Below are 14,237 nucleotides of genomic sequence, written 5' to 3'. Positions count from 1 at the left end.
CTGACTCAGTCTGACAGCGAGCTCCCTCCGGGCTTTATCAACTGAACTTAAACTTTTGCCGGTCGATCAACAATACCGGTCTTCAAACAAACCAGCTCGGGTGATCTACTCCGGAGGCCAGGACCGCTTCCATTCGGCCGCCTGGGCCTGGATGTAGGCGCCCAGGGACTGCCCAGGTTGGCGGCGGACCCTCCGGAATGAAACAGGAGCGAAAGGCGGCTCCGATGGCGTGGCCTCTTCAGTTTCCGGTGGAGGCGATGGAGTCGCCACCCGGGGCGGTTGAGGCATAGGTTGCGGCACGTCCAGGACTATTACCGGTCTGTTAGTGACACTTTGGTTAACCGCCACCACCGGGATACCCTTTTCTGGGTCAGCGGTCGGGCCAGACTGCACCTCCGGTGAGACCGCCAGGGTGCGCCTGGAATGAGAGGCATCCATCGGCATCGGTTTCTGCTGGCCCCGGCGCCGTTCCTGGTGCTCCTCCCACTCCAGCTCCTGTTGCCACTGGGCCGCTTCCCGGGCGGTCGGCATCCGGGTCACGCCAACCGCAAACAAACCGCGACTTCCCGCATCGGGTAAGAATTGCACCTTCTCTCCCGGATAAAGAGTGTGAAGCCTCTTCGGTAACCCCTCCACGTCCAGGTGGACCCGATTATAAAAATAATCGTCTCCGGTGCTTGCTTCACGGATAAACCCGTAGCCCTCCTGCTGGTTAAATTTCACCACTATGCCAGTGGTGAATTGCAGGGCCAGCTCCTCACCGCCGGGACCGGACATCATTTCCCGGACGATGGTCTCTGCAAGCAGCCGCTCCTGGATGGGGTCTGGTATCGGAGATGGAGCCCTTGGATATGAGGTAAAGGACGGGACTACAGGGTCCCAAAAGAAGCCCCGGTGATCTTGCTCCAGACGCTCGGCAATCACTTCGGCCGACTCCCGCACGGGGACAGATGGTGCTGCGGCTGTGGGTGCTGCGGTTGTGGCGACGTGCTGAGATGTCTCCACAGGGGAATAGGTAATCCCCAGGGGGCGGTTCCCCACCGGTAGCTGGGTGGCATAAGTTGCCCGTACCTCGGTGGTCGTGCCTCCGGTTGCCGCGTCCCAGGTGGTCAGCCAAGTCACCTTCTCCAGACGTGCTGGGTCTCCTGACCCGGTCGGGATCTCCGGCAAGAGCACTCCTGCTGCGGCAGCGCGTTTGGGACGCTCCCGGCTTAGGCTGGTCAGGGCCATGGCAGTGGCGAGATCCTGCTGTTGGCCGGAAGTCTCCATCTCTTTCTCCTGCTGTGTAGTTAGAAATGGCGGCGGGGTCAATGCTGAGACTGGAGGAAGTGGAGGCGGGCCTATGTTTCCCGCTCTTGGACAAGTTCCACCCCCAGCCTCACACATCTTGACTCCTCCGCGGCGGTTCTTCTTTTTCTTGAAAATACCGCCCCCTTCATATTTCTTTCTTCGTGCCCTGGGACTGGCGCCTCCCCTCTTTGGGCGGAGTACTCCGTACTTCTTCTTCGGCACCGGCCAGCCCCAGGCTCTTCTTTTGGCGCCAATTCTGTGCGCGCTTTCTTCCTCAGCTTCACAGACGGCGGCCATTTTGCCGCCATCCTGTGCCCGGTCCAACGCCTTAGGCACTTCTTCCTCCCACCATGGGACTGGAAATCTTCTCTCATAACCCGGATATGGCGCACTAGGCACCACTTGATCTCTAGCCTCTTGGGTCCCTGGCAGGGAATTCGCATCCTGCCGACTACGCCACATGAAGTGATAGGCCAGGGGAGCCTCCGGCCTTGTAGTCGTGGCCTTTGTAGATTCAAGGCTCTCCCCTGGCTCCATCACTACTTCACGGTCGGGGACTGACTTGGTGGGGCAGAGTGTGGTGTCGGCGTCAGTAGTGGTACAAACAGTCTTCAGGCAAGATGTGATGCAACCAAAAGACATATTTATTGACACACGTAGTCTCAATCCGGCTGTTACAGACAGAAAAAAACACTTCCTGGGCTGGGGAACAACCTGCCCTGACGAACCCTCGCGTGGGGCTGTGCCCTGATTACTCCACTTCACCGGGCTCCCACTGGCGGTTACACACACACCGGACCCACACCGGCTGCTTCACTCTCCGAGGTTCCGTCCACTCCCGTTCTCTCCGGCGTCCCCTTTTAATTCAGCCCCCACACTCTGCCCCTTGATCTTCGCCCTTTCACGTCCCGGATCCCACTAACTCCTCTCTCACACAAACACACACTCTCCCCCCTGGTTTCTGCCGGCTCCTCCTTTCACTGTGGCGACAGCCGTCCCACCCGGCCACTAGGGGTGCCCTATCACAACAATAAAATATTAAAATTCAACATTTTTAATAATTGCAATTCCGGGTTATCTATGCTGGTACTGGTAGGGGGTAGGCTCACCCACTACATGGGGAAACACAGAAGGTATTTAAAGCAAATTCAAGTGAAAAATATACCTTCAACTGTCTTCCTCATTTTTAGTTTTTCGTCTGAAATATCATTTGTTTCAATCATCTGCAACACACAAAAAAATACAATTATGTCTAATTCAAATGAACTTTTACTCGAGTTTATCCAAATATTGCAATACCATCATCCTATTCTGATTTAATATGACATTCCGGCCCAGATTCATCATTTTCAATTCTTGAATTCACTTTTTTTTGGTCTTTTTGTGCCAAAATTTTCAAATGGTTCACATGAGCAATACATTTTGTTGCAAAGTCAAAAATGTTCTTTTGTTGTCTTTAACCATTTTTTGCAAATTTTTAGCTGAAAAAGTTGCAAAACCTTTAAAAGTCACACGTTTGCCTAAAAATGCGTTGAATGGAAAACTCCGCCAGAAACGTTACTCTAGGCAGGAGCTGGAGTGAGATGTGCCCAAAAATGTGACATTTGGTAAACACTGTATTTCATAAATCTGTCCAAAACATTTGGATAAACAAAGTTGGGAAAAAAAAGTTTTAAAAAGAAAAACAAATTAAAAAGTGGTGTAAAATGTATAGAAAATAAGGCCCGAATACGAAAGCCATTAAAAAAGAGCAAATTATTCCAGAAAACTGTAGGAACAGCAATGATAAACCGAGGAATCAAGGCCTTCATGGTTAACAGCAATTGCTGTTTAGATGTGAAATTACAGTTAGTACACGTAATGAAAAATGACACAGGTCGGCAAGGGTAAAATTTGTTCAAAAGTAAGAGGTGTTTTTTATATACTTTAGATTGGTGAAGCCAGGAAAAGTATAAGTACAGTTTTTTCAGAAACACTGACTCCATAGGCTTTTTCTTACACCATATTTTGATTGGCTACAAAGGGGTGTCATAATTCACCTGACAACTTTTGCTACATTTGCGGTTGTTTTTTAGTGAAGAAACAATGAAGGAACATTACAGACTTTGTTAGAAAAGTGTATTATGCATATTTTGGTGTAAAAGTAGGTGATCAGAACAAGTCATGGGCTCCACATGTAGTATGTTCTGTGTAGAACTACGACAGTGGTCTAAAGCGATGAAAGAGAGCTTTCATTCTAGCGTGCCTATGATCTGGAGGGAACTGCAAAATCATAGTGATGAATTCTACTTTTATACGTGCAACGTGAAGGGATTCAACCTTAAAAATAAGAAGGAATTATAAATCTGGACCTCCTGTCAGCGATTTGCCCTGTGCCTCACGGTCCAGAAATACCTGTTCCTTCACCTCCGGAGAAACTTGAAGATACACCTGATTCAGAACATGAAGAGCACGATTCACATGAAGACTTTCACGCTAGTCCAAACAAGCCATAGCTTTTTTCACAGCTGAAACAAAGCTTTGCACACTACGATATCGAAAGTGACGCACATCCGGCGTCGCAGTCGATATCGAAGTGTGCAAATCCTTTTTGATACGATTAACGAGCGCAAAAGCGTATCATCGGTGTAAGGTCTGACATTTCCATAATGCCGGTGCAGCGACAGGTACGATGTAGTTCCTCATTCCTGCGGCAGCACACATCGCTGTGTGTGAAACCGCAGGAGCGAGGAACATCTCCTACCTGCGTCCCGGCTGCAATGCGGAAGGACGGAGGTGGGCGGGATGTTTACGTCCCGCTCATCTCCGCCCCTCCGCTGCTATTGGCCGCCTGCCGTGTGACGTCGCTGTGACGCCGCACGACCCGCCCTCTTAGGAAGGAGGCCGGTCGCCGGCCAGAGCGACGTCACAGGACAGGTAAGTGCATGTGAAGCTGGCGTAGCGATAATGTTCGCTACGCCAGCAATCACAAGATATCGCTGCTGCGACGGGGGTGGGGACTATTGCGCTTGACATCGCAGCATCGGTTTGCGATGTCGCAGTGTGCAAAGTACCCCTTAGTCAGGGACTTGGACCTACTTAAACATTCTGTAGAACTTTTAGGCTCAAGGCTAAATGAAAAATACCTGCTAGCTTATGGTACCTATTTTTAGGTCGAAACAGTGACCTTTCAATTGAGAATCAACCTAATAAAACACTGAGCTATTATGGAATATGAGAACAGGTTGTAATTTGTAGCATACAGGAAAAAACATTTTTTTTCAAACACCAGGAGCAAAACAGTAACAATGTAGTAACATGATAAGAATCTGCATACCTAAATATATGCTAAATAGTTACAAGCAGAGTTGACCGAGTACCTAAGTATTTGTACTCGCTATACTCATAACGAGTACTGTCTAATATTCGCGTATTCATTCCAAATGGCATGTGCAATGCAAGTCAATGGGGAATACTCGCTAATAGTGCATTCAGCATTCGGGTTACTCGTTACTTTGCAAGTTTTTCCCCATTGACTTGCATTGCACACGCTATTCGGAATGAATACGCGAATAGTAGACAGTATTCGTCATGAGTATCGCGAGTACAAATAGTTAGGTACTCACTCAACTCTAGTTACAAGTCAAATTTATGTATGAGATAGCGAAGATGATTGTCTATAAAATGAAGGTAGTCTCACGCTCAAAGATGTAGGGTGAGATATGCAGCCTGAAGGTCAAAAGTTTAAAACATTGCTACCTTTTTGCTCATCAGTGTATGTCTAATTATAAACATAATTTTATCTGGATGTCAAAAGGAGGATCTCCCTAGATACCGATAGGTTTGTACAGGGATGTAAAGGATTAAGCCCAGTTACCTAAAAGATGCATTGTGAACTTTAATAAGTTGTCCAGTACTTAAACATTGATGACCTATTATTAGGAGAGTTCATCAAAATCCGATTGGCCGGGGTCAAACACCCGGAACGTTCACTGATCAGCTTCTGTAGCTGGTGGCGGCAGCAGGTGGCCAGAAATCCTCAGTTTCAGAACTGCTCCATCTTCTTATAGTGGTCGCGGCTGGATAATGCACGTCAGCCTCCTATTCAAATCAATAGGAAGCGGATGTGATGTACCCGGCCGTGGATACTATTAGAAGATGAAGCAGCTCCAAGATTAACCATTTCCGGCCACATGTTGCAGCCAGTGGCAGTGAGAACAGCTGAGGGCGTGCCGGGTGTTGGACCCTGGCCTATCAGACATTGATGACCTATTCTAAGGATAGTTCATCAATGTTACCGTAGTGGACAACCTCTTTAATCAGCATATTGTGGATATTTAACCCTAAAAAAAAAAATAATTTATAATTAGAGGTGCACTTACTTAGGTTCAATCCCTTACATCACTTATGATGAAGTTTGGCTACACATGGTTGATAGGCAGACCATGGTGTCCCAAAGTCTCCTCATATACAATTGATAGCTGTCGGTCAAATGATTGTTCAGCCAATCGTTCGGCTGACAGCTATGGCCCCCCTACTCTCCCATACTCAAACACTTGGCCAAGAGCTCCTGTATTGTCAATGAGACAGGCATTTCAATGGCCATCTGGCAGTGGTTTATATCTTAGACAACAAAAGGATCAGCAATCCAAAATCCAACTAGCTGGATCCTTTTTTCCCACTACATCATCTGTCAAGTGAGAGTCAGGAGGTACCCACAAACATTAAACAATTAGCCTATCCCACCAATATCAATTGGTTTGGTAGACTTTTATCTAAATGTGCATAGGGGCCTCAAGCCAACTAATTGTGCATTTTTACCACATCCCATCCACATGCACTTTATAATATAAATTAATTTACTAATGCAATTACTTAGTCTTAGTAAAAATAAGAGAAAAACAAAGTATCCTACATTAGGATTTTGTGAAGAATGGAGAGCCTCTATTGACTGCAGTTTGTTTTCCAAGACCAAAGTTTTCTCCTGTAGTCTGTGGATCTCTTGGTTATTTCTAGTGTCTGCTTTTTGGAGTATGTCGTAGTCCTGCATTTTCTTTTCAGCAGTTGAAATCTGTTCTTTTAAGAAGGCAATGGCTTGTGTCTGGTCATTGTATTCAGCTTGCAGTTGCTCTGCCTCTCGATATTTGTCCTTAATATCCTGAAGTTCTTTGAGGTGTTGATTGGTTTTTGATTCTAGCTGTGTCTTCCAGTTACTATTTCCTTCCTCAAGTTCATCCCTAATTTCCTGAAGTTTATTTTTTAGAGTTTCCCTCTCTTTGATATGGACTGCTATTTCGATCTCATTTTTAGCTTTCAAGTTTTCAATTTCAAGTTGATGTTCCATTTTTAAGCTCTCTACACTAGCTTTAAGCTCTACTATTTCTTTGTGTTGAGAGTCAGGACTGGTAACCAAGGAACCTTTCAAGTCTTCTAGAGATCTATGATGGTCAGAAACTAAACTGTCCAATTTAGACTTCCAACTGTCCATCATGCCTATATTTTCTTTTGTAGCCTGCTCTAGCCTTTTCTTCAGCTCTACAATCTCCTGGACATGTTTCTCATTTGAAGCCTTCAGTTTTTCAATTTCTTGCTGATATCTTTTAATCTTTTCTTCATACTTATCTCTTTGCTGACTACTCTCTTTTTGATGTTCTTTACTGGCAGAAAGAAGCTGGTCTCGTAATCGCAAGGCCTCAGTTTGAAGTCCAATTTTCTGTTCTGGTAAATCTGACTGACTAGAGTTTAGTAAACAGTGCTGAAGGTCTTCAATCTCATTGCGTCGAAGGTTGAGCTCTTCTTCCAGCTGCTGAATCCTCGTCTGCTCTTCTACAGTTGTCTGCTGCAGAAAATAAAAATTAGAATTGTTTTGACTTATGGCAGATCTCTAAACAATGAAAATGTTTATCTATTATAGTAAAGCTATATACACTGTGGAACATCACATTACAGAGATTTATTTTACACCAAGGTTTAATGTTTTTCATAAGATTTATAAATGCGTTAATTAGTTTTACAGTGTTTAATTTCACTTATCTAGTGGTTTCATGAAACTTAGTTGACTATTACCTAAAATTAATGGTATAGCAAAAAAAAAATCTGCCCTGGTGTAAAAAGAGATCAGCATGGTGTAAAGCTTAGGTGTTAGAAGGTGTTTGTTAAGAAATGAAGAATACAATAAGTGATCTTTTGACCGAAAGTAGGAAACTACACATCTCAGTTTTTGTCATAAAATTTAGCTATTTTGACCTAGAATTTCCATACCATGGATAGGGTATGTACCTGGGCACTGTTTCACTGCACTGTCTTTCATGTACTGTTACCAAATATATACATTAGAAATTTAGATTCCATAATTTGGAATCAGACATCAGTCCAAAATTGTCTATTCTTGCATGTACCCAAGATACTAACAAGCCAAAAAGAAATTAGAAGTTGAAGGAAATTTCTTAGGTCATTTATAAAATGAATAAAACTACTCAATCCTACTCTGATAGCATCCCATATAATTAGTCGTTATAGCTGGGGGAAGAAGCTAGCTAGTGTGGCTATGAAAAAAAATTAGCAATGGCCTATTTTACTAAACCTTATTCTTTCAATTTCTCCAGAAGCCCTTTCATGGAAGAAAGGTTGTTTAAAGTAGAAAATCCATTTAAGTAAAAAATAAAGCTCATCATCAACTTTATATAAGTATTTTGTGTATGATATTAATGTCAAAAAGCAAGCATCAGAGTATACAACATTGCAGAAAAATTTGTTGTAGTCTGTTGGAAAATCTCATTGTCAATATCATTAAAAGCTGAATTTGTGGCTGTATGAACTGAATTATACTGTAACTAAAGTGTACAAAAATTTGAATTTACAACTAAGGGTACCTTCACACTTTAGCGATGCAGCAGCGATCCGACCAGCGATCTGACCTGGTCAGGATCGCTGCTGCATCGCTACATGGTCGCTGGTGAGCTGTCAAACAGGCAGATCTCACCAGCGACCAGTGACCAGCCCCCAGCCAGCAGCGACGTGCAAGCGACGCTGCGCTTGCACGGAGCCGGCGTCTGGAAGCTGCGGACACTGGTAACTAAGGTAAACATCGGGTATGGTTACCCGATGTTTACCTTAGTTACCAGCTCACACCGCTTAACTTAGCGTGTGCAGGGAGCAGGAGCCGGCACTGGCAGCGTGAGAGCTGCGGAGGCTGGTAACGAAGGTAAATATCGGGTAACCACCTTGGTTACCCGATATTTACCTTGGTTACAGCTTACCACAGGCTGTCAGACGCCGGCTCCTGCTCCCTTCATTCAGGATTGTTGCTCTCTCGCTGTCACACACAGCAATGTGTGCTTATCAGCGGGAGAGCAACAATGAAAAAACGAACCAGGGCTGTGTGTAACGAGCAGCGATCTCACAGCAGGGGCCAGATCGCTGCTCAGTGTCACACACAGCGAGATCGCTAATGAGGTCACAAAAAACGTGACTCAGCAGCGATCTCAGTAGCGATCTCGCTGTGTGTGAAGTACCCCTAAGTCAAGTCTCGAGAATATACACAAGCAATCTGTAGTCATGTAGAATGTCTGCAAAAATTTATGTGGAGTATGGAAAACTATACCTGCCAGATTACCAATTGGTCTTATAGTATTACCGAATTATCATAATAAAAGATAGGGTTTTAACATTTTACCCACAGACATTTTGGCATCTAAAAATTTTCTTATGATCTTTTATTATTAGCTGCTAACTTTAAAAATGTTTACAATTTTAGAAATTATTTTTATAATGAACTTTTGTAGTTTAGTTCCTTCCCAAAAATATCCCAATATATGACTTTTATTTGAACCTACAAATAGTGGTCTTGTGCTGGTTGGTCAATAATCTGCCAAAATGACAGTATAGTAAGGTACATGGGATTCCAAACTTCTGTTGAGTAACTATCGATCAACTATTAGGGATTATGCATGCGGTAAAGCCAAATATAAAGGCAGCAGTGGAGAAATGCTATTAGGCTCAGTAGTATGAAGGACTTGTTGGTCCCTAGAACAGAACAGCAAAGTCTATGGAGTCTCTTTTGAACTTTATGCACAGAGATTTTTTCACCTAGAAACAATGCTTCTAGTGGAAGAATACCTTTCCAAATGACTCACAATGGCATTAAATATTAGCCTCTGAGCCTTAATTTCTTAATTGATCTGATATGGGCAGATGGAATTGATCTGGCCCTACCAGAACTGCATTAACCCCTTCATGATTGTCCAATTTTGCGTTTTCTTTTTGCCTTCCTTCTTCCGAGAGCCGTAACGTTTTAATTGTTCAGTCAATTTGGTCATGTGAGGGCTCGTTTTTTGTGGAACAAGCTGTACTTTTAAATTAAACCATGTGTTTTACCATATAGTGTACTTGGGCGTGATTTGAACTTTTAGGTTTTTTTATTTTTTTTTTTAATTATTCAAAACTTTTTTTTTAAATTTTTTTATTTTACTAGTCTCCCTAGAGGACTATAAGGATCATCTGTCTGATAGTTCATTCATTTCTCCCAATCAGAGCAGCACCGCTAAGACTGGGAGAAATGATCATCTCTTGTAACAGGCAGTACTCAGCTGTTTCTTACAGGACCTGTGTCATGTGAGTACAGGAGTCATCACATGACCCTGTGCTACCATGACAACCATTCAACCATTGGATCCACGTGGTCACGTGACTTCCGGTGGAGACCTGTGAGTATGAGATTACCGTGATCGCCATTAAAATGTCGCTGTCACATCTTGACAGTGCCATTTAAGGGGTTAACAGGTATGTGTAGATAGCGATTCCACTCGTACCTGCGAGGCACACATGTCAGCTGTACAAATCAGCTGACATGTGCGTGGATCCTCACCTGCAGGAAAAAAGCAGCAGGTGGGGATTAACACTTTGATCGCAGGCATGTAATATTACTGCCCGTGGTCGTTAAGGGGTTAACATCAACTACTTCTAGGGAATTATACCTTACCAATGATTTTGGGGTTTTTTTGCGCAACTGATCTTAACTGATTAAAAAGCTAATGGTGCAACCCTTTCCACTAATTCAAAAAGCTGATGATACATGTTTTAGAATTATTTTAACTTTTTTCTCCCAATTGTTACACATCGGGGGACTTTTTTTTGGATTTACACATGTTTATCATTTATTTTTAATATATACCACAAAAACGTGCAAGCGTAAATCCAGTCTGAATATACTTTTTCTAGCATATCCTACTCATATTTAGCAGCATACAGTATAATATAGGCACCTATTATGTTCTCTTCACATTTCAGGTTACTATTCATTTTTTATCTCATAATATAGCTTAAAGTGCTATTTCGCAGACTTGGGCTCCTCCTTTTTTTTAAATGTATTCAATCTGAGTTGTTAACTGATTCAACACATACCCATAATACAATGATGGCATGCTAGCTGAATCCTAGTCATGTCTGTTTTTCACTGACTGATTGATACAAGAGGCTAGGAAGCCTCCAGAAGGCCGGAGTCACACTTGCGAGTGTCTCGCGTGTATCTCGCGCGAGTCTCGCGTTGCATCACCCGTCACGGCCACACACTCTCTCAGCTGCATAGAGATGCATACAACCGACTCGCTCCTGTGAGGAGAGTGTGAGTCCGTGCCGGGTGATGCAATGCGAGACTTGCGCGACATACATGCATGGCACTCGCAAGTGTGACACCGGGCTAACTCTTATTAGCCTATTAGAAAAACTGATGAAACACTAGTGATAGTGAAAGCTGACACTCTGACCAAACACTGATGAAAATCTGACCCAAAACCCTGGTGAAGGTTGGACAATTTTTCATGTATGAAAAAAACCCCTTAGGTTTGAAGCCTTACTGCAAGGGGCTCCTTTTTGTTTTATTTTTTTTGGGAGAGCGGTCACATGACATGTACTCTCCTTCAGTGATCCCGCTGTTATTACATCATGTCAATCAGCCACATAACTGTTAGACTTTTAGGGCTGCCGACCCTGCTCTGCCAATGGGATGACATCCAGTGTCAGGGCAGGCTACAGCGCTCTATATAAACCATATTAACAAAAGAAGCAGCTGTCACCTTCCTCTGTATATGTGCTTTACGCATAAAGCTGTTCACCGCCCTGAAATAGGATGCCATTGATGAAGGCCCGCTCCAGAAGAATGAAAAGAAGACGACCATGGATGGAGCTAACTAAGGGCGTCAGGTCTCATTGCAGATAAAAACCCTTTAAAATGTCATAGTATTAAATCCAGTAAAAATTGTAACCTGACGGAGCCGTTATAAGTAAAAAGGATCACAGCAGAATATACCAAGTCCTACGACAGGAAGCTAGAAGATCTATTATATCTATTATGGTGCTTGGAAAAACAGTATCAAAGACCAATGTGATCAATGCCTTAGGTGACTGGTCCAGAAAGCACTTTTCTAACAGGGCCAAAAAAGTCAGGCTATACCTATGCCACCAAGTTTATTAATGTAGGAGACTGTCAAGCACTGATAGGTTTTATTTACCTTTTATACAGTTTATACTGGACTGAGCTAGGTTAGATGAAAATATGTTACTGTTGTTACCATAAATTATAATGCAGATTATGATGAGAGAGGCCGAATTCCTAACAAATACGTAACTGGTATTAATGCAGTAATGGGGAAAATGTAAAAATGCAGATGCAAAAATCCAATGATACTATGTGCTTTGTAACAAACTAAAAGCAGTAGTACTGTGTATATTAGCCTGTGCAATAAATGAAATACATATGGCATTTGATATTACACCAAATGTTTATATTTGTTCTATTGTATGCTACCTGTCATAAAACTTTGTATAATGTAAGATTTTACAACAATTTAAAAAGTAGAAAAAAGGGAACTAGGTAGAAAAGAACAAATTAAAAGACTACTGCTTTAAGTCTGAAAACAGTTGGCAAATAATAATGTATTTAGGGCAAAAAATGTGAATGCAAAAATAAAATGTTTCTAAGCCAAGTATGGGCAGAAACATGTGAAGCAAAAAAACAAAAAAACAGTCAGGCCAGGGGGGTGTAAATGAAGCTAACAAGCACACTGGACTTCAGGCATGGGTCACTGATTCCATTTTACTGTACCCTCTTGTCCTCTAATTCTTTGAGAAGCTTTTCAGTTTTTGCCTTCTCAAACAGTAGGTTCTGCTCGAGCTCCCGAATTCGGGCATGCTCCAACTGCGTCTGTGTCTGCACACACGGGACAGGAAAGAGAGAGAGCAGGAGTGAAAAGTTGCAGCATTATCCAACATCTACAAGAAAGGATAGTGTTGACAGGCTAAAGACTCGGCTGTACGGTAATTGTTGGTGACTTACTGTAAATTGGTGAAGAACCAGATGCAATTATTGTTTATTTCAGAGCAAACAGTGCTGTTCTATGAAGAACTCGCCCTTGTACATTGTTTTATACCCCACAATGAGTGGATAGAAACCAACTAGTTGTATAAAAGAGGTCCTTCACTAATTTTATATTGACTGATATGCAACAGCCCCACAATCCGCCTTTAGCAGAATCCGGAGGTCAACAGTCTACAGAGTGACCACCATAGCTCAGCTCCTATTCTCTAAAAGAGTATGTCTTATTTCTACTGCTGTAGAAAAAGTAAGAAAAGATAATGACTAGAGATGGGCGAATAGTAACTATTTGTGTTCGAATAATGTTTACCGAATACCGAGAACTATTCCAGTATTCGTCACAGCAAGAAAAATGCACAGGTTACCCACCAACTTGCATTAGGTTCGGTATTGTGATGAATACCGGAATAGTACTTTGTGATTCATTACAAATCATTCGAACACAAATAGTTACTGTTCGTCCATCGCTAATATTGACTGGTATATAAGCACAACTGCTAAGTAACCTTGGAATGATCTCTTCTGCATTTCTCAGTCCTAGAATTGGCACACACTTACCTTTTTTTCAACCATTAGCCTAAACATGATGATACAGATACGTCTATAGCTTTCTCTTTCTGCAGAGTTGCGTCATGCTGCCAGACTGCAATAATAGAGCCGGACTATCATCGATCTGTAGATAGTACAGCAGATCAGTTGCTGTCACCATTAAACATGCTCGAACTATTATATCTTTGGGCTTTAATACACCCAATTTTTGCCATGTGTATATTATCTCTCAAACAATGTGATTGCAATTTGTCTTTTAACCTTGTGACCCTGGAATTACTATGATAAAACTATCTTATTTAGTAAAGTATCTCACTTCTTCAGAAATATGATCGTGGAGCCCGGGAACTTTCTTCAGAAAGGAACATGAATGTCATTCCACAATGTGTTTCTATTCAAGTGAATCTCAATGGAAGGGGCCATCAGGGAGGATGAACTACAAAGAATGAGGACATTGTGACAAAGGGCCAATGTGCTGGAATTTTGTGACTAGAAGAACATGATTATTCTTCCAAAAAATGTACAGATAAGAGAGTCACTAAGTGCCTGATCTGAAGTGTAGATATTCGAAATACAGTATTAGTATTAGAGCTCTCATGACATGAATATAGTAATTCATGTTTTACACTTCATAAGGAGCAATTCTGTAAAATTCTACATTGCAATTTACTGTATGTTTACAGTCCAGATACATTATATATTAACAAGACCTTACTTATAAAGGAAAACTCTAGAGAAATATGAATGAATGAAATAAGCCATAGTGTAACTTAATGTAATATTTGTTACAATGTGTAGTTGATCTCATTTGCCCCAGTAGACCTCAAGCTGTATGCTGTTAAAGGGAACCTGCCACTCGAATAATGCCGCCCAAACCATGGGCAGCATAAATTAGGACCTGGCTGCACGACTGCAACCAGGTATGTTTTTCTCTGAAACACCAAAGCATTAAAGGGAACCTGTCAGGTAAAAAAAAGCGTTATAACCTACAAGCAGGAGCATGTGTGAGTAGTAACCTCTTCCTACCCATCCCTGTGTAGTAATAATG

At 42.6% G+C, this 14,237-nt stretch overlaps 1 protein-coding gene across 4 annotated transcripts in view; it reads right to left on the bottom strand.

Moving 5' to 3' along the window:
- The window catches only part of CLIP2 (CAP-Gly domain containing linker protein 2), a 183,299-nt gene that overhangs the window by 14,942 nt on the left and 154,120 nt on the right, over positions 1-14,237 (bottom strand). For 2 of the 4 annotated variants that reach the window (XM_075336351.1, XM_075336352.1), the window contains exons 9-11: positions 12,371-12,475; positions 6,185-7,108; positions 2,456-2,513 (exon numbers count right to left, since the gene is read on the bottom strand). In XM_075336351.1, the coding sequence (XP_075192466.1) occupies positions 2,456-2,513; positions 6,185-7,108; positions 12,371-12,475 (1,087 nt within the window). The remainder of the gene's footprint in view (positions 1-2,455; positions 2,514-6,184; positions 7,109-12,370; positions 12,476-14,237) is intronic. The other 2 variants (XM_075336353.1, XM_075336354.1) reach the window with 2 other exon arrangements.

This window comes from Anomaloglossus baeobatrachus, chromosome 2, assembly GCF_048569485.1.
Source record: "Anomaloglossus baeobatrachus isolate aAnoBae1 chromosome 2, aAnoBae1.hap1, whole genome shotgun sequence".
In the NCBI taxonomy this organism is placed as follows: Eukaryota; Metazoa; Chordata; class Amphibia; order Anura; family Aromobatidae; genus Anomaloglossus; species Anomaloglossus baeobatrachus.
The sequence above is the reverse complement of the archived record's forward strand: the minus strand, read 5'-3'. Positions and strand labels throughout refer to the sequence as shown.